Genomic DNA, 21,373 nt, shown 5'->3' with positions numbered 1-21,373 from the left:
CACTGGCGCCGCGCTTCGTCACTGCACAGCATTCATTTCTATTGCTTGATCGATTGCGATTCTGCATATATTTTATGGCTATGGCTGGACCACGTGACTTTGTTTCCCGCCAAGTACCGGACAGTTCATGCAATTGTTTTCTTTAGAATTTATCTTAGATATATTTCCTATTTTGATCTATTTTTGAGACACGTTTTCTTTGCGACACAAGCGTGATTTTCTAAATTTCTTGGAATTCTGAGATTGATACAATATCATTCGTTTTTACATGACATGTCCGGTCTCTTATAGTTCCGCCCCTCTCTATTTTCCTTTGACTAGCACCTGCTTAAATATGTACTTACGGTTTCTCTGAAGGAACTCTTAATTTCTTGTTCACCAAGTGACTGGGCTCATAACCTGGCAGAATGCGCGAGGTTGAACGAAGGACAGCCTTAGTCAGTCCACACACGACCTCCTTTCTTAGTACAAATATATATCACTCTATCACTGCGCACTCTTAGTTATCTAATTCTTAATTCTATATCCTATCTCTAATTATTTAACACTACTTGGTAATATTCTATATAACACTCTAACATTAGATGAGACATCGACAACGGTCTTAACATAAGTAAGTAAATGTGGCGCAGCTACGCTGTATATATAAAACTAAAAACAAAAGAAAAACTCTTAATAGTATAAGAAAGAGAAGAGGGAAACCACACGTCATCTCTCTCTCTCTCTTCTAAAGGCCAGAAGATGTCTTCACTCTAACATACATTTATCAACATAAAAGATTACACGCCTGCAAAGCTTTTAATTATTTATTTTAAACTACTGCATATTAGCAAGAGTTACTGCAGTAACTACATATACATGTACTGTGGAGATTAGTGGAGGAACACAGTAGCATATTAAAACTGCAGTCAAATAGATGTAGATTGGTAATTTTATTAATACTATTAATAAGTAGTGGTCTTCCGCACCACCTTTGAGGTTCCACTTATGGCGCGTTCGATTTTTTTTTAAGTGGATCGTCGCCTGGAGCCCTATTGTACCACTTTTTTTTACACCTGTTATTTACAGGTTAAAATAATTTACAGTAGTTGACACTGTATTTTTGTATCTATATACTTACTGTACTTTGTATACTCACTGTACTTGTACTTTTGCGCGTTGCGCGTATATTGGCGAGTTGGGAAAATTACTTACTTTATAATTTTTTATAAATACAAAATATATTTTGTATTTATTATGCCTGCAATGCTATCAAGAGTAATGAGAAATACAAGGTGTCCCATTTTAAACAATCCACTCAAATATCTCAGAAACACCGAGTTAAATAATAAAATTTTTTAAATAAAAGTTGTAGGATTTGGAGAGGGAAAAAATATAGGGATATTTGTTTGACCTTGGATGGAAGCGCTTCTGAGATTTGAAGGTCATTTTTATTTTTTTAAATGGAACCACTTTAATTTTTTTATATAAATCGATTTCTCATAATATTTGTCGTAAAAAGTTATAAAACTAGGATGGCCGAAAATTGAATGGTTTACAAGATATTTTATACTTTAATTTGACATAATTTTACATAAACTATAAAATATCTCGTTAAATATTCATTTTTCAATTATCTTACTTCAACACTTTTATGCACAAAATAATGAGAGGAATCAATTGGTATAAAAAAAACACATAGTTGTCTTTAAGAAAAAATCTAGCAGAGCTATATTTAAGCTATATTTAGCAGATATGATATAATATACTTTCTTCTTAAATATATATACTTTTTTCTTAAAGTCAACTATGTATTTTTTTACACCAATTGATTCCTCATTATTTTGTGCATAAAAGTGTTGAAGTAAGATAATTGAAAAATTAATATTTAACGAGATATTTTATAGTTTATGTAAGTATGTGGTTTCATTTAAAAAAATAAAAATGACCTTCAAATCTCAGAAGCGCTTCCATCCAAGGTCAAACAAATATCCCTATATTTTTTCCCTCTTCAAATCCTACAACTTTTATTTAAAAAATTTTATTATTTAACTCGGTGTTTCTGAGATATTTGAGTGGATTGTTTAAAATGGGACACCTTGTATTTTTCATTACTCTTGATAGCATTGCAGGCATAATAAATACAAAATATATTTTGTATTTATAAAAAATTATAAAGTAAGTAATTTTCCCAACTCGCCAATATACGCGCAACGCGCAAAAGTACAAGTACAGTGAGTATACAAAGTACAGTAAGTATATAGATACAAAAATACAGTGTCAACTTCTGTAAATTATTTTAACCTGTAAATAACAGGTGTAAAAAAAAGTGGTACAATAGGGCTCCAGGCGACGATCCACTTAAAAAAAAATCGAACGCGCCATAAGTGGAACCTCAAAGGTGGTGCGGAAGACCACTACTTATTAATAGTATTAATAAAATTACCAATCTACATCTATTTGACTGCAGTTTTAATATGCTACTGTGTTCCTCCACTAATCTCCACAGTACATGTATATGTAGTTACTGCAGTAACTCTTGCTAATATGCAGTAGTTTAAAATAAATAATTAAAAGCTTTGCAGGCGTGTAATCTTTTATGTTGATAAATGTAAAATAACAAGCATGGCTAAACGAGTAAGGCGAATGGCAAGAATATTAAAAATCTCGTGTTTGAAAACTGTGATTTTGTAACTTTTTTTCCTTTTTCGATATTTATTTTAAGTAAATTATTAGATAATGTTTTTGGCTAAAAAAAATTATTTTATCTTTATTAAAAATATTCGCATATGTTAAATTAGCACTTTGTTGCAACATTGTAAAATAACTTCATTTTTCTATTAACAATAGCAGATCTGTATTATTTCTAAAATTGTTAGTTTAATATATGCGAATATTAATAATAAATAGAAAATATTATTTTTTTGGGCAAAAAAATATTATCTAATAATTTACTATGTTAGAAACAAATGTGGAAAAAAGAAAAAAAAGTTGCACGAAGCAGGTTTCGAACAGGTGATCTCTAATATTCCAGCCACTCGCCTCAGAATTTCTTTTCTGAATCAGAAACGCTTGCCTTTATGCATGCAAGTAGCATGCATTTATCGTCTGTTGTGTCGGCTCGGTGGAAGGGAGCGTTCGCTCTCTTCCATTGGTTGAACGGCCGAGCTCACACGGATACGTGACGTAGCGCTTCTGTAAGGTTGTGTGAGGCAGCGGAGCCGGGACCGCTGTGGGAAATATCGCATCACTGACTCGAGATAAGAAATTGCCTCTCTAAAGATATAATTTCATAACCCCTTAAAATAAAAAATTATTGCAAACTGCACAAGGATGTAACAGTATAAAGAGTTTTTTTTAAATTTTAATAATCTTATTTGGTCAGAATTTAAACAAATACAAATGGTACCCGAAATTCAGGCATTTTATCTTACAATAATTTGTTATTTAAACATTATAATATTTTAATATATGTTTTAAATAATTCTCTGTCTTCTTCTCTCAATGATACAATTATATAAAAATAATATAATCTTATATTACATTTCTAGTAATGATCTTGAAGCTTTTTGATTCTTTAACACCACTGGATCAACTATTATTAAAATGCGCGTCAGTGTTGGGAGAAATTGTTAACAGAAACATGTTGCAGTATCTAATGAATTTTATATCTGCGAGAGAAATTGCACTTGGTAAAAGAATAGCTATTAGTAAAATGTAGATGTTAATTCCAATTGCTGTTTCAAAATCATCTTCAATATTACGATATAGGGGAGACAAGGGCGGAATGGGGTACCGGAGTAGAACGGGAAAAGTAGCCTAATTTCCACCAGCATTATACACTATAATGTTCATAAAAAACAAAAAAAATTTTTTAAATTACAGTTTTGTTATCTGCACGTGGTGTCAATATTTGTTTAATATAAAAATTCTGCAGTTTTTTCGTGCGAAAGATATAGCGCTCGTCTTCGGTATAACATGAAAGAATATCAGTGAATTTTTAAAAATGAGCTTAGAAGCCTAGTAAAAAAGATTGGTGTCTAAAAATTTCATGCGTATGTCTGAGTGTGTGTGTATGTGTGCAAGATTGAGGCACAAGAGTAAAGGCTGGAATACAGACTTTTTTACATAACGAATAAGGGAATCCGAATCCTTTATTTCCATCTCCAAAATAGAGTTGAGCAGAGCCGAATATATAACGGTTGCGAAAGTGTTAAGTATACTGTTCCATCCCGGTCTCCCCTATTTAAAAGTTGCCTATCTCATGCAATGTTATCTTTTTTTATAAATAATTACATAATTTCGATACGCAATTAAAAAAGAACAAAAAAATTGTTGAAAGAAAGAATAAAAAAGGTAATATTTTTTACGCATTGCAGCTATTCAGAAACTCTTCGAAATTCGGATTTTGGGATGCGCACTAGGAGATTTTACTGCGAGTATCAGACCGCTGGTGTTTTACAGAAATATAAACAGACCTAGTGTCTCGATAGAATCCGCATGTGAATGTGTGGGTCTCGTAACACCAAGTACGTATTAAGTCAAACCTGTCTACAGAAACCGTATGTTTCATTAAGGACTTTTGTAATGAAAGTAAAATTCGCCCAGATGAACTAGCTGACTTGCCGCGATACGCGTCCTGCGGTCTGATGCGTTTCAATATATCGATGTTTCGCGAAACTACTTACAGGTACTGATGATTTTGTTATCGTTATATAATTCTAATCAATCATAATAATCGATTATAACAATATTAAGATACTGTTTTAAATAGCACAAAATTTTAAAAATCTTAATGAAAATTGCGTTTGTCTTGTTTATATATAAAGATCACTTACGGAAACTCAGAAGATGGAATTGCATAGCAAGGCATTAAAATATCTTCAGCGACATACCAGACGATGTATAGCGTGCAGTGAGTTACAATTTACAAGATTGTTAGGCAAAACTATCACAAAATACGACGCGCAAGAAAATAAAAAAAGAAAAACTGTCGAGTTTCCCGAAATCCAACTTGAAGAAGTGATTTATACGGTCAAACATACAAAAAATGGTATCTATTATTTACCTAGAATCATATATTAATTTAAAAAATTATTAAATCGTTAAAAATTATTATTTAACTGGTTAATTTTATTTTCGTAGCAATTATATACAGTGGCGTGCAAAAGTTTCCGGCCAGCGACATTTTGCATTCAAATTTATAAAAAAATAGCCTAATCAAATTTTAACCATTATCAGATATAAGCACAAGATGTAGGAAATAAGATAATATAGTGAAAAAATATTGTTTATGTTTGTGAAAATATGTATTGTCATAATTGTCATATGTACATGTGCAAAAGTTTCCGGCCACTTAATATATTTGACTCACAATAGAATTTTAATAGTTTGTTTATAAATGGTAGCGCTTTAAATGATTACATTTAGTTTATAGAAGGTCGTCAAAGCATAAACATGGCTCGGTATACGCAAATCCAAATTCATGAGAGAGTAATTAAATTTTCAGAAGACGGAAAGTCTTCTCGTGAAATCGCTTCATTATTGACAATAGGTAAATCAACCGTGAATGATATTATTGCTAAGTATTGTACTGGATACGGTTTCAAAGATCGCCCACGTAGTAGAAGGCCACGAAAAACATAAAAAAAAGTAGATTTTGTCATATAGCGCAAATCAAATGCGAATGTCAAGAAAACTGCTGCCGAAATTGCACGCGAGCTACAAGACGAAAACCTTGCTGATGTTAGCCGTAGTACTGTGACACAAAGACTACATGATGTAGAACTTTTTGGACGTATAGGTATTAAAAAATCATTAATTAGTAAAAAGAACAAGAAAGCCCGATTACAATTTGCCAAAGATCATCAAAATTGGACAATCAAAGATTGTAAAAAAGTAGCTTTTTTAGACGAATCCAAATTTAATCTTTTTGGAAGCGATGGTAGACAACATGTACGACGTCCTATTGGTAGCAGAAATGATGTGCGGTATCAAATCCTACCGTAAAGCACGGTGGAGGAAGTGTAACGGTTTGGGGAGTTTTCTCTGCGCAAGGAGTCGGTCCACTTGTCGAGATCAACGGGATTATGAACGCTGCTATTTACAAAAATATTTTTTAAAAAAATTTATTAACATATGCTGAAGAAAAAACGCCACAAGATTGGATATTTCAACAGGATAATGACCCGAAGCATACATCAAAAGTAGTATATGGCAGGTATGGGGCGTCACAACAAACCCCCACCACCTACCCCATATTTGACCCACTGACCTACATTTGGTCTGGCGTCAAAACAAATGATGTCACAGGGAGGGGAGGGGGAAAAGATGGCGGCAGTGGGTCCAACATGGTGGACGTCTACAAGATGGCGGCTGTTGACAAGTGATTTTTATTTTTCGGAATTGAGAAAAATTCAAGCTGGGTTTGAACCTGGATCGCTGGATTTCTAGTCCTGGTCCTAGTCTGCTGGGCTACCTATACATCTAATGATAGTAAAATGGTGTGTCGTATTTATGGCTATGGGACCTGGCAGGGAAGGGATGTATATATGCTGGGACCGCGTCTATATGATGTACCCCGAACTCTCTGGCAGGTATGGAGCATGTAAACAAACGGCGTCGCACAGTCGCCTCTAGTCTGCGAAGGGAAGGGATGTATATGTGCTGGGGCCGCGTCTATACTAGGTACCCCGGACTCTCTGGCAGGTATGGAGCATGTAAACAAACGACGTCACACAGTCGCCTCTAATCTGCGAAGGGAAGGGGCGCATTTATACTGGGACCGCGTCTATATGAGGTACCCCGGACTCTCTGGCACGTATAGCAAACAAAAGAATGACGTCGCAGCGACGAATGATCATTCGACTTTTAGTTTAATATTTGATGCGATGGTTAAGGGGTCGAGCGCTCGATATTGCGTGAACGGGGTGAGCGTCAGCCACCCGTTTTCGCAGATTGAACGTGCTGTAAGAATTGACGATAGCGAGTGGAGCGTGCAGGAACATGTGAAAAGGGAAGGAAACAAATGCAAGAAATGGAATACAAAATCGTTTATTTGGAATTTTTTTTAAAAATACATAATTGAACATTACAGTCAAAATATAAAAATATTTTATTCAACTTACTGAATACATTCTAAAAATATTATTTCAAAGCGCACATCGAGAAATGTTAAATATATGAAAAAAATGTTTTATTTTAAATTTTTTAAAATACATCGTTGAATATTACAACAAGTACTAGTAGGTAGTTTCGTTTGCTCATTCTTTTTACAAAGAAAAATTTTGCGATATAAGCATACTATCAGTCTGTCGTTTTGGTTATAATCATTGGTGAAAAGACGAAGAAATTGCTAAAGGCTGTAACCAAGAGACAAATAGTAAAGAAACACGCAGCAATATTGACCGCATGTTTGCGAAAAAAATCCTTGTAGCTGCTCGGTGTTCCATCGATACGTGATGGAATTTCGTCGAAGTCGCAAATGAAATCGTTGATCCGAGTGTGGCGGGATTCCGTAACTATCGAAATATGTGCCGGTACCATGCTCGTCGATGTAAAAGGCGACCCAGTGTCTTCCGGGGCGGTCATGTTCGTCTGTATTAGCGACAATGGCTGTCGACCTCGTCCACACCCTCGGTAGTCTGTCGGCAGGATAGACTCCCGCATATCTGACATTGAGACGATGCAACGCGTGTAAGATTTCCAACGAATTCATTTGTCGCGTAACAAGACGGTGCTCGCGTGCGAGGAATTATTTGTATAGTAGAGTCGCAGGGGTTTACCTCCTTACGCAAAGAGTAGACGTTCTCGAATGATTGTGTGTTAACGGGGATGGTTTGTTGAGCGTAGCTATCGGTAGGATATTCTTCTTCTTTCTTTACGTACGGTGTATCTTTTGCAATGTAATAAAGTGATTGATTCTTCTCTTCTTCTTCTTCTTCTTCCGTAGCGTTACGCCACGCTTCGATATTGCGAATTATATCAAGATTTTTATTCTTTTTCATAAAAACAGCACTGTCGGTTTTTTCGCTTACGCTCCAATTCTCATGAGAAAGATCATCGCAGCTCGAAACGATGCTACACTCACTGCTAGTGTTTTGAGTGACTATCCAGCGTTTCAATTTGCAAGCGTTGCGTAACGCGCAAAGAAATTTGTCTGTAGAGCAAAATCGAAAGCCGTGGTGAGAGCACCGATGTCCGCTCTCTTTGACTTCTGGTAAATTTTTAAATGCCGGAGAAATTCCTTCTAGATTATATACGTTTCTGGAAAGTAGACGCCTCAGATAGTGTGCCTTTTCCTGCCCCCTGCTATAGATGTAGCGCGCTCGACGTGTTATTTCACGTAGTTGTATTACGAAACATTTAAGATCAGTTTCGCCATCGAACCACTCGATTCCGTGATAATTTCGCGAAAGCCAGTTGTTTTCTCGTCTCGATTTATCGGGTAAATCGTCAAAGGGATAGGGAGGCGTCATAATCCAGTGTCCGATGATTGGTGAGTTAATCGCAACGACAGCTACTTCTTTCGGAATAAACTTCTCGGCGGCATCGCGGAAACCCTGTATATCAATGACTATATCCATAGTTATGTCCAAGTACTCACTCTTTATTTTCAAACGAAGCGACGACGTTCGTGTCTCGAACAGGACTGAATCTGTTTCCGCTGCTTCACACGCCATTTAAGAAAACAGACGTAAGGGAAAAATGTGTGTAGTAGTAGTAGTGGGAGGCGGGGGTTTGGCGTTATAAAAGTCTAACCGGCAAAATCGACGATAACTTGTCGAGAGGAGTCTATTTCTAGAATGTTATCGAACTCTGCGTAAACGATACAATTAACGGTCGCGGTAAGCGCCTTTTCAAATTTCACTTCTAATCGCAAACTACCATGTTTCACGAGATTCCAATGTCCGGCGCAATGAGCGGACAAGTCGGGGGTAAGATCGAAAGCGAAAAGAGTGTAGCCCTGGCCATAATCCTCTCTACTTATAAAATTTCCCTCGTTCAAGAAGTGAATGCCGGTTCCCGAGAAGAGCGTGTGGTAGGCTTCGACGTAAAGGCCTTCGTCTTTCGAGAAGTTCGGTTGTAACGGTCTACTGGGAATTTGCATACCATCGGCATACAGAGAAAAGAAATTTATACCGTAGTTTTTGAAATTAAACGGATTCAGTTTTCTATTACCATTAAACGCTCTGTTATCGACAAAACCGACTATTACACGTTTTGGCAGTTGTCCGAGTATTACATTATCTATCGATTCCCCTATGAGTCCAGCGTGAATCGTAAATGTTTTAACCTCGACTTTTGTGAGAGGATATTTGGCGGTGGTTTTACTCAACATTCTCGCATGCGAGAGTAACACACCAGGGCTTATCTTTGCTCTTCTAACGAGCAGACTAGCGTCTAGAAGGCGTATTTTTGACAGTGAATTAGATTCCATAAGGCAAAACGAATCTTTCGAGCGAACGAGCCTCATTCTAACTTCCACCCCGTTGATTAAGAATTTATCCTGATTGAAAACGTCGCAGTGAAGATGACCTATGAGATCTAGCGCCTGTTCGTCTCGAATGTAACGCGAGCGTCTCACGAGAGCCTGATTTGGGGTTTGCGACTCTAGGAGGGCGTCCATTAAACCTGGGGTATCCATATCCCACAGACAGCAGGTCAGATGGGAGTTTTTTGCGGGTGAAGAATAATTTAATAACGCCTCGATGTAAGCCCGATACGCGTAAGCGTTGTTTGGGGGCGACACGAGTTTTTGATTGAAATATATGTCGATTTGGTTGAACATGGAATGCAGTCAATGATTTACAGGGCCTACTTTGAATTCGGGGGTGCCAACGGCGGTACCACCTCCTGCTAGGGGGGAAGATTCTACGCGTACGCGAAGGCTCAGCATGGTGTGCGTGAGATCTAGATAATCTTCTCCATGACCGGGTATGACAAATTCTATAGGCGCGTCGTCCGCGAGCGACGTTACGGGTTTGTAATAAATCCATTGCGAACTCTCGATGCTGGTTTGTGTGAGTGGTAAAGAAAAGAGATCGAGTTCACTTTTTAAACACTTGTTTGAATGTGTATAAAGAAAGGACATGCTCCGTAAATTCCTAATTCACGCACTAATTAAGAGAATATGTCGGCTACACTACGTTTCTTGACTCGACGACGCCTCGTGGTGCCGGATGGCTTTTTGCTGTTGGTCTTTCTAGCCGCTGTGCGAATTTTTTTTTTTTCGTTGTCTTTTTTTTCTTCGTGATTTTCCTTCGCACGCTGCTATTTTTCGACGATTTCTTTTTGCTTGTCTGACGATGAGGACGACGACACTTGGGAACCGCGATGCGTCTTTCGTGACTGAAGAAAGGAAACTGAAGCGCGGCTGTTTTCGCTGATACTTTATAACCTGTACCCTTCATCAAGCTAGTTATTTTTTCTTGGGCTTTTCTTTTGAGATTTCCACTCGATTCCTTGAAACGAGATTTGACCGCCTCCTTGAACGGTGTATTATTTTCAACATTCTCCATCACGCTAATGCCGGCGCGTAAAGCTTCTTTACCAACCGCTCGTACACCTTTACTCAGATAAGGAAGCGCCCTCCTGAATAATCCTCCGAGAAAACTACCGATTCCGTGTCCTCGTTGATAGGGTGCTCCGACGAAAACTCGTGTGATTCCTTCACTCCGACCTCCGTTTTGTATATCGTAATATTCATGGTCCTCCGGTCTAGTCATAGCGTGCGGCTTTTCCGACTGATTTTTTCTTACTGGAAACGTCTAAAGTGCAACGTCACCGTCAGCGTTCCCGATTGGAATGGTATTCTTTTTCCGAATTGATCTTTTATATCTATTTCAATCCTACGAAAATACGTTTGTCGTAATGGTATATAATGCGGGACGGAGAAATGTTTCACTTGATTCGCTCCGTACGCGTAATAATGACCGTAATGCTGCAGCTCGACCGGTACTATTCGAAGAAGTGGAGTTTGCACATCGCCGGTTATATAAGGTTCACAAATATCACAATAAACAAAGAGTTTATCGGGAATACCGCGCAGCAATCCGTGCGGTTCGAGAGTATAGAAATTTCCAGCGCGCCCTCTTTGTTCTCTTTTAAACCCGAGTTTGATGAAAGGTGCTGTAAAAATATCTTTGGAATTAGGATTAGTTGCAGTAAGTGTTGTATAGAATTCGATTTCACTAGTCGTTAGGGCCCCACCGCAACCGAGTATTCGTAGAAGATTATCGGAAACGTTCATATGATGAACCAGATTGCATTTATTTTCATCGCATGTAATCTCGAACAAGATTTTACCACCACTAGCGTCTTCTAGTGTCAAATTAATATGCAAATTCGCATTTTTGCACGCCGAATTAATAGCGGAGATAAGTTCCTCGATATTTTTGTAAATACCATTCGGTATTACTCCTTGCGTCGACGTTAACGTCGTCCCGCCTTTCCTCGTCTCGCGACCATTTTCAATATCGACGAATCTAATGACATTTTCATCGTGATTTATGTGTAAAAAAGTAGTGGGAAATTGGATCTCGTTAAGCGCGACTTCCTATTCGCCGTGTAAGTGTATAGGATGGGGTAATTCTGTAATGAAGGAAGTGGTTGCATTGTCCGGAAAATAGCGCATACTACTATTGCTGGGAAGAATCAAGAGAAATTGATCCGTCCTCATTTCGAACAAGCGGGGTTAAACTCGAAGCAGGGATCCAAGAATCAAACTTGCTGGGATAACCACGCCAACTAACCAGCACCTGTTTATTATTACCGCGACCCCGACTTCTTATCACACGATCGACGATAAACTCCTCTTCCTGCAAGTTTTTTTCAACCCGAGCCAATTCTTGTTCGTAAAAAATGCCGTCTATGACTTCTCCCGCTAAATCGCTCAGCTCGTACACACGTGGTTTTCGCCAATCGAGTATACGGTGAATTCGAAATATCTCCTCGCTCCACCGTGCCTCGTATCCTTTCTCGAAGACGACTTTTGCTCTACTGATACGAACGAGATCACCGACGTGGTATTTAGCCTTTCGACGTTTCTCGTTCGCTTCGTCGTCGTTGCTCCTCCATTGGCGCGTTATATTTTCACGCGCGATACGTGCATTTTCTCTCGTAACGACATACGGTTGCATTCTGGTGCTCGAATGACGGGTGTGATTATAGGCGTTTACGATATTTTGCAAAACATCGATGTAGCGTCGCGTATTTTTATGCGTAAAATAACGCCACATTCGTTCTTTCAACGTTCTGTTGAAGCGCTCGACGATGGCGGCTTTGACATCCGGATTGCGGGCTACACGAAAACGAATGTCATTTTCTTCCAAAAGCTTTTGTAGCGGTCGACAAATTCTTTACCCTTGTCCGTTTGTAGGTATACGGGTACGCGTCCGTTACTTCTCGAGAGCACGCACTGGAAAGCTCCCATTACGGAATTACTCGTCTTGTCGCGCAATGGTTCTACCCAGACATATTTACTAAGTACATCGATAATCACGAGTAAATACGCATATCCGTCGTTGTAACTTTTGAGATTTCGGAGTTCGATCAAATCAGCCTCCCACAGATCGTCGATATTCGTTACGTTGTAATGCATTCGTGGAAATTTCCGTCGCAATGGACGATGCAGTGTGTACGCATCTTGCGCTTCGAGCCATCGCACGACATTGTTACGGGATAAATTCGCCGCGCGAAACAGATTATCAACAGCCGAATAACCGGCATAATGCGCGGGATCATAGTACAATTTTTCAAGACCCGTCATTCCAATTTATTCCAATCGAGCAGGCGTCTCGCTACCGGAGAATCCGTGTTTCTCTTAGGAGTGGAACTCGCCGTAGGACCGCTAAGTTTCGCGATATTTTGCGAAGAACCGACTGCTAATAATTTTTTATTTCTCACTAGTGTGGAGGGAATATTCAAGTCGTGAAGTAACCGCGCGAACTGAACTCTTCCCACGGTTTTCACGGTTTTTCTATCGCGCATCACCTCGTTTATCAGGTCTGAGATATTTGAATCTTTTACGACGTTACCGTCTATAGTCACGACTCCTTGCTCATCCCAGCTAATTCTACTCGACGATGTTTTATCGAGTAGGTGTTTCGTTAGTAAGCGAGCTTCGGCACGGTAAGATTTCGGTACGCTTTCCACTATTCTTCCGACGCTTTTCATCACCTCGAGACTTGTGTCGTGTTCTTTCGGGAAGCTTCTCGTACGACTAGAGTCCGGAACGAATGAGCCCGTGAGATCGTGCGCCGGTACTCCTTCACATGTGTCCAACGCATTTTCGTCTTTTTCTTCCTCTTCTTCTTCCTCGGCGTTACGCGTGTCGTCCTTTTGATTTCGTCGTCCTCGTGCTACTCGTACAAAGTGAAGATATCGCCAAAGAACCTCTTTGTACATCTTTCATCTCTCGGCTTCATCCTTCGGATAGGGTGAATTAAGAATTTGACTCAACTCCGCATCGAGTCTGGATAAAGGGGTCCCGGGAGCTCGCACGGAATTATTATTATTAGCGCTTTCGTTGTTCCCCGATGTGTTTTCCACCAGAGGTACACCGACGGTAGTCGGCTGCGGATGATGTAATTGACACTGCATTCTCTCGAGATTTTCCGTAGAAATTAAAACCATTTTTTTCGCTCTTTCCATAACACTCAATATTATTTTCTCTCTTGTGTTTTAATCCGTCGCCCTGTCTATAATTCGCGAAAATAAGGCCTCTAATAAAGGAACGATGATATAGGATAAGAATCCACCTCGTTGTACCAATAGCTTTCTTTTATTCTTCCAATTTCCACGCTTTGACGCGATACGACGCAGCGCCGTTTTGTATTTGCTCAGACGATTTTTTTCGCGTCGTTCGAGCGCAACGTTACCATTGAGTGTGTTGAAAACGCATTTGCAAATACAGCGAATAAATTTTTCATCCGCGGTTCGCAGGAAGGAGGTGCGTTGATTTTTGTTCAGATGACACAATGCCTCTAGAAGACAAACGTTTCTCTTTCCGATCGAACGTTTAGCGGTTTTCGTTGCACTGTCTGACGCTGCTACCGCTTCTTTCATCGTGTGAAAGTCTCTCGCAACTGACGTCACGCGAACGCAAGTACATACTTTTTATACGCTTGAGAATGATCTGCGCGGTACGTAGACGTAATGCAACGCATCGTCGGGAAAGATGTTTGTCCGAAATTGATATTTGTCCGGAGTCGATTGTTTCAGATCGAGTAATAAATATCCGTGAGGGCGTGAGGTTGCGTCAAAGTATGCTTCTTCTAGAAACTTTGGGTCATGGGGGTACACTTGTCGCGCGAGATGGCGAATTTGAGCGCGATCGCGCGGGTTCTTGAAGACGGTTATGTAGTTAGAATTAAGAGATATGTCGCGCTGTCCGCGTCCCTGGTGAAATAGATTTTGCGTGATGAGTATAACACTGAGATTCTTATGATGACTACCCTTTGTAAAAAGATCAACGATTACGTCGCACGAGGATGATTCTCTCATAAGATCGTCGATTATCACCAATTTTGGTGCGAGAGGATCGCAAGAATAATCGTCCGTTTGCGGTAGCCCTTCGCGAAACTCGATTATATTTCTCTTTATTTTTCCCTCCCCTCTTCCATGTCCTCCCACTTTCTCTTTTGTTTTCGCAAACATGTATTGTAGTTGACGATATGCGTCTTGCCATTCGGCGTAATAAAATAAGACTCTTTCAAAAGAAACATTGGCCATTTCGGGTAAATATTTGAGAAAGGATTTTACAAAGACCGTTTTACCACAGCCGGTGGGACCGCTGACAATAGCCGTCCAGGGATGTTTCCAGCGTACATCCATCTTGTGAAATGAACACCACTCGTGTCTTCACTAACATAAAAAAAGCCGTGTAACGGTACGATGAAGTAAACTTACCATCGCGGCAGAGAGCACTCCGCGGCGGAGGTGCGCGCGCGCCAGCGTACTTCGCGACGGTCTTTTACGAGCTAATTCAGACCGGAGAAGCTGGACAAGCGTAAATGCTGAACAAGCGGAATTGCTCGCGTCAGCGCCTGCGCGCGCGGGGGAGTGAGTTCATGAGCTTATGATACTCCCCCACGATGAAAAGCTGCTTTCCACGGAAAGAATTGGGCAAAAATAGTCGTTTTACGTTAATGTATGTGGGGGGAGAGAGAGAGAGAGAGAAAGGGGAAAATAAACTTGGAGAAAAATCATTGGAGAATTATTTTTTCAGAATATAAATACAAAGCAAAAACGATATAAAATATAAACAATTTTATTATTTCTTAAATCTTTACATGACTTTTTTCTATAATTTTATCATTTTCTTAGCCTATTCTTATTCTATTTTTAGAACACAATTTTTATTTACTTTTTACAAAAAAATTTATAAACTTTACATATATGGGGAAAACATGCGTGTAATTATTTAAATAATAAAATAGAGCGAAAGAACAGCATCGTGAAATAACAATTAGCGTTCGGAAAATATCCATAAGGGACGGAACAACGACTGTCGAGAAATCTACGTTTTAGCAACACGGGTGTGCAAGCTTTCACTTCGTCGCGTGTTATTATTTCGTGAAAGGCTGTACGTCGAATTGCTCTGAAACATAGATTTATCGAACGCGATTCTACCGTTGCCGACTCCGTCCCTTCCTCCTCCTCCTCTTGACCTTCTCGCTCTTTACGTAATAATAATTCCCTAATACTATTAAAATTAACTAAGCGTGAGTTTTCGAAATTTAGAGTTATGCCCTTTACTTTGCAAACTTCTCGCGTTTGCCCTTCCGCTGTGCAAACCACGTATGCGTAAAATTTCGGACCACCCGATACAAACGCCTCGATATAGCTCTCGAGTTCGTCCGTCATATCGCCTAGGAAATTACCTTTACGCACTTCGTATTCATCGGAGACACCGCTGCTCACGTAAATACACGAGTCGGTATCGTAATATAAAACGCGACGATCCAATTTATCTAAATATTTGTATAATACAAGACGCGCCTGTACCGTCGTGAAAGCCGCTATAACCACGTTAGTAAGAGGCGAGGGTACGTCCATCTCTTCTCGCAGTCGCCACAAAACATACATCACTTTTTCGTTTACGGGTAATATTTCGATTATCTCATGCTGAGGACTCGTGAGTAAACTCGCTAAACGCTGTTGAGTTTTTACGATCTCGGTATTCGGCAGGTTGGATCGTTGACCAAATTTCCCCCAAAAAGAATTTAAACATAGCTTCGCGACCGAGCGCAAACCAGGATTTTTCGCGATGTTTTGCTTATCGAGAACGACACCCTCGGTTTTCTCGTAGTCGCGAAGATATTGTTCTTTAGACACGTCATCCTCACACTCGCTCGGCCATCCGCTGGCTTCTTGTTTCAATTTTAAAAATGTGTTTATATATTCCGTGAATAATCCACCCTGCTGTGTATCGGGATCGTAGCGAGCTGTGGTGTATTGCCAAATCTCACAAACCCTCGTTACGAGATAATCTTTGTCGATGGCTTTGCGCAATTCAAGCGATACCCACGTACCCTCGAATTCGCGCTCGGACGGCTCGTGGGTACATTCTTCGTGTGAAAATGTTTCGCAACAACTGCGACACAACGCGAATAGTAGCTTTCCACGCACGCAATAGGGTAATACGGGGTGAAAGAGATCGCTCGGAGGGAGTACCCTGCAACGCACGAGACCTTCGACGGAATCAAAATTGTAACACGGTCCTATGCCAATTAGAGTCGAGCATTCCTCCGCGACGTACACCGTGGGATGTCCGATCGGGAAAACCCCGGTCTTCAGTACGTACGGGTACAGAGAACACACGTCCACGTAACGTATCTTCTCCGTATCCGTAATCTCGTACCGCGTCACGATGTTCCCCATACGTCCACCGTAGAACGCATCGCGCGGGTTGAGCGGCTCAATTTCTATCATCGGATGATTTTGTAAAAATTCACGCATTTCCCTATTTTCCATCATTTCGCGATCAAAGACGCATTCCCACTTCTCTATCACCGAGTACCCCCGTCTTCGAAGACGATACGTTGTTGCGATGGTGCGCTCATAACGCAAATCAATCGTATCGCCGCGTTCGTTGTTTACCGTTAGTTCCCTATCGCGATTAATCTTAAAACACGACGGACATCCGTGCCAAAAACAACCGTGGAATTGCAACACGTGATAGTGTGTTATACCGTTTTCCACCGACTCGTAATAACCATCGACTAGCGTGCCGTCTTGCAGACGATATTCCCGAGTGCGTCCTGCGTGGGTGATGTTATGTCCGAGCTCGCGCTCCTTCCACACCAGCCACTGAAGCGCCTTCCGCGATTGGGTATTCGCGCGTCTGTACCCGCCCGGTGGAATTATTCCAATTTCTTTTTCACGTAAAAAGTTTTTTCTAAAAACCCTCATACACGTGGAAGCGATTGTTGTGCATTCCTCGAACGGACACACGCGACCGCACTTCAAGAAAATCTTTCTGAAAGACATACACGCGCGTCTCAGAATATTCACGTCGTTGCGACAGTAACGCAATATCTCGCATTCGAAATCAAATACATAATTCGTACGAATTATTTCCGCGTGCCACGCTAAAAACTTTTCTCGCTCGTTCGTATTCATACTATCGGGTGAATAATATCGAATATCCGGCAACGGACCGACATATGACTGATTATCGTTGGTATTAAATAAATGCGGAAAAATGCCTTTGTCCGAAGTATTCGTCAGGCCAAAAGCCTTCGGTAACTCCGATAAACGCATTGGCATATAATTAATACTATCGATAAATTTCGTATGTCCCACTGTTAGTACTACAATTTTCGTCCCGTTTAAGATTACCCGCGGTTCTAAGGCGGTTCCGCTCTCAACAATATAGCGTAGGATAAATTGCGCATCGAATGCTTTCGCGTTATGAGCTATACAAATTATGTGTTTAAAATATTTAGTCGGACGTGTCGCGAAATCTACAAACTCCTTTACAGGATCACGACGAAATATGTATTCACGAATACCGCACCACCGACAGCGCACCGAAGTATCCTCAATCTCGGCACACGTTTCGCAAATCTGCTGCGCGACGCAAAGTGTAGGTACGTGAATATTTACACTCGCGGTACCTTGAAGCGTGTCATCCTGTCGCGTCTCGAAATCGTAAAACACGAATGCGACGCGACTTTCTGTTTTAAGTACGCACTCACCCGCGTTTTGTTGTTGCTCTCCTCCCTCTCCCAAAATGTGCTCCGTGTCATTAGTACGAAAATTAGCTTTGTGAGGGAGAGGAAGCATGTGACAAAGATGATTCAACGGCTGGGCAGAACGACACGTTGAACAGTAAGTCACGCCGCATTCGTGTTGTCTATTACGCTTGATTAAACGACCGCATTCTTCGCAAAAACATACGTTGTTGCAAACGCTACGAGACGATTGCCCATCGTATGATTTTTGCGCACGATGATGCTCAAGACACGCGTGATTGAAAAATTCGCGATTACAATTTTCGCAATGAATACGCTCCGCGTCGAATCGCTCGCACGAAGGTACCGCGTAACACCGAGGGCATTTATTTGAGCATCGGTGTCCCCTTACATCGCTGCGGTAACCGACGTTACACGGTACACAATAACCTCGGCTACCCGCGGCGGCTCTTAAATTTAAAATAACGCTGTAATGTCGTAATTCAGCATGATGTAATATGTTTAAACACGCGACCGGTTCGCGATGTAGTGAGGCTAGTATCGCATTTCCATCAAATAAGACTTTACCCCCGTGACCAAAAGTTTCCGCGCTATAAACCATTATCGCGATGTTTTCCGCGGCTAAATATTGCTGAAAATGCTCGATTTCGCGAATACCGCAACCCTCTTCTGGAATTGTAATACCGACTTTTCTCGTTAAATCACGTGCCAACTCACGTTGTAACGAGGAATGACGGTATCTCACGGCGTTCCATCTTTCTTGTAGGCTACCCGTACGTAAATTACCACGTTCATTGTAAATTTGCGCCGTTACGAGTGCGCGGGGAAAACATAAGTTATCCGAGTTGGATATCGTTAAAATCGAGCGTTTACCAGCGATATCAAGCGCATTACCCGCACGACCCGTAGGAGGAGTGACACGGTAAACGTGGATATTGAATTCTTGCGCTACGTTCAAGCCCCCGGAGCTTTGAGCTAACGAACTCACGAGGTTCCAGATATTCTCGTGAGTCAAATCACGAGATGGTCGGAACGAAATACCCGCGGGCCCGTGTGAAAGATTCGGGGAATCGAAACTAAGTCCGATGTAATCACCGGGAACACAGGAAAGTACCGCGTACGCGTGAAGCTTGCGAAACGCGTTTTCTAACCACGCGTAAACCTCCTCCCCCTCTGGTAATGATCGAAGGCGAAAACCAGCCTCTCTCCCTACTACACCGAAATTTCTAAACTCACGCACGTTTTCCCTTATTAAATCTAAATAATTAAAATTATCCCCGTTATGATTCGCGATCTGTTCCGGCGCACCAACCTGATTCTCCGGAAACAACGCTTCCTCATCCTCTTCTCTCTCCAGTCTCCCCTCCCCACGAACTCCTATCTCGTTGTCGTCGGTTTCTTCGGCTTGATTTTCCGCCGACTGCTGCTGCTGCTGCGTGTTTTCTTCCATTCCTCCCCCTCCTCCACCAAACTGAACTGAAAAAATCGAAAACAAACAAATTAGTTTATCTTTAAAATTATTGTTTTTACACTTCCATACTCGAATTTTACGCGTTGTTAAAACTAAAAATAGTAATACATTTCATATTAAATTCTCTCACCTTTATACAGGATTATTCCCTTTCTTGTTCACCGTTGATCGTGTTGATCATTGATCACTAATATTCCGGCGAGTAAGAAATTTCCGGGAAAACAATTCCTAAAAATTTTGTCCGGTTAGAATAAAGGTATTCGAGTATGAAAGCGTTATCTATGCAAAAATGTATAATTGTATTTACCTCTTTCCCTCAAAAGTTCCTCTAGAGTCTGTTCTTCCGTTCCACTCAGCTCCTCCCTCATATCTTCCTCTTGTACCTCATTATCATCATCATCCTCATCCTCCTCCTCCTCCGAATCTTCTATTATTATTGTATTTTTACCTTCTTGGTTAAACTCTAAAAAATTCACCATTGTTTTTTAGCGGATAAAAAATTTTTATCCATTTTCTTACTGCGATAAATTTCTCATTACTCACCTGGTGAAAAAATCTCTTCCTCGTCAAATGAACTCACTTCGTGAGTTCCAACTTCTTCTTCCTCGCTCTCGCTATCCAAGTTAACGAGAGGTGGCTCAGGTGTGAGCTCGATACGTGCACGCCCTAAAAACATTTAATATTTTATTATTTTAAAAAAATTTACCAATATGAAATGCTTATTTTTCATAAAAGAATGTGTGATAAGACTCACGTGAGGGTCCGGCTTCGGGTGAAGTATCAGCCCGTCGCCTTATTCCGTGAGGAGGAGTATACTCTTCAGGATGTGCAATACGTTCCGATGTTGTACTCCTAAAAGATTTTACTCTTAATTTTTGAAAATTATATATACATATATATATAATAAAAATTGGAATATAAACTCACCGTTTTCACTCGCTTCCGAAATCGATCGATGAAAATAAAATAATAGAAAAGCTATATGCCCACCCGCATCCTCCACTTCTCCATCACCGAAAATACTTCTTATTTCGATAATTTCACCCGCGTAGATTACAAGTCTCTGATAGGAGGCAAAATGCCCCAAGCGAAATAGCACCGCTAGCACTGCACTAGGACACACCCCCGCAAATTTCGCAAACACTTCAAAATTTTTTTCATCGTTGTCTGATAACAGCGATAAATATCTGCTCACATCGAGTCCGCACAAAGCGCGTGACAGTAGTAAGCATGTCTCGACGGTTTTTCTTAAATTCTCAACCATTTTCGCGTACTCAAGATAATCTCGCCCGAATTCACGATACGAAGAAACACGACGCGTGTTGTCCACTACACTGAAAATTTTGAAATGCGATTTTTCTCCGTCTCAAACCTCCTATTTATACCTTCAGTCGGATCAAAAAAATCAATCGGTTTCAAGTTGTACATCTTTCACAAAGATTTCCGCACATTGGCGGCAACTTTACAAGGTGTATATTACTTTAGTGTTCGAAGGGTTTATCAGACAAAAAATACCCTTTGGACGATGTCGATATTCTTTTCCTATAACTTTTTACAATTTAATTGAGAGTTAGTACGTGAGCAAAACTTAATTTCGAAAACTCACAGTAATAAACTTTCACGTGTAATATAAAAAGGTTTACATTTGCTTACCCTATTGTAAATTGCTTCTTTTTTTAACGGTACGGATATTTCCGATCTTTTTTTTGTCTAACCCTTTAGA

At 40.4% G+C, this 21,373-nt stretch overlaps 1 protein-coding gene across 1 annotated transcript in view; it reads left to right on the top strand.

Moving 5' to 3' along the window:
• Window positions 1-21,373, top strand: part of LOC105668056 (adenylate cyclase type 10-like) — a 47,876-nt gene that overhangs the window by 20,204 nt on the left and 6,299 nt on the right. The window contains exons 17-20 of the mRNA XM_067347332.1: window positions 3,531-3,671; window positions 4,359-4,508; window positions 4,588-4,669; window positions 4,809-5,032. Coding sequence (XP_067203433.1) covers window positions 3,531-3,671; window positions 4,359-4,508; window positions 4,588-4,669; window positions 4,809-5,032 — 597 coding nt within the window. The remainder of the gene's footprint in view (window positions 1-3,530; window positions 3,672-4,358; window positions 4,509-4,587; window positions 4,670-4,808; window positions 5,033-21,373) is intronic.

Source organism: Linepithema humile, chromosome 1 (genome assembly GCF_040581485.1).
Source record: "Linepithema humile isolate Giens D197 chromosome 1, Lhum_UNIL_v1.0, whole genome shotgun sequence".
In the NCBI taxonomy this organism is placed as follows: Eukaryota; Metazoa; Arthropoda; class Insecta; order Hymenoptera; family Formicidae; genus Linepithema; species Linepithema humile.
This window is presented reverse-complemented; position numbering and strand designations above follow the sequence as displayed.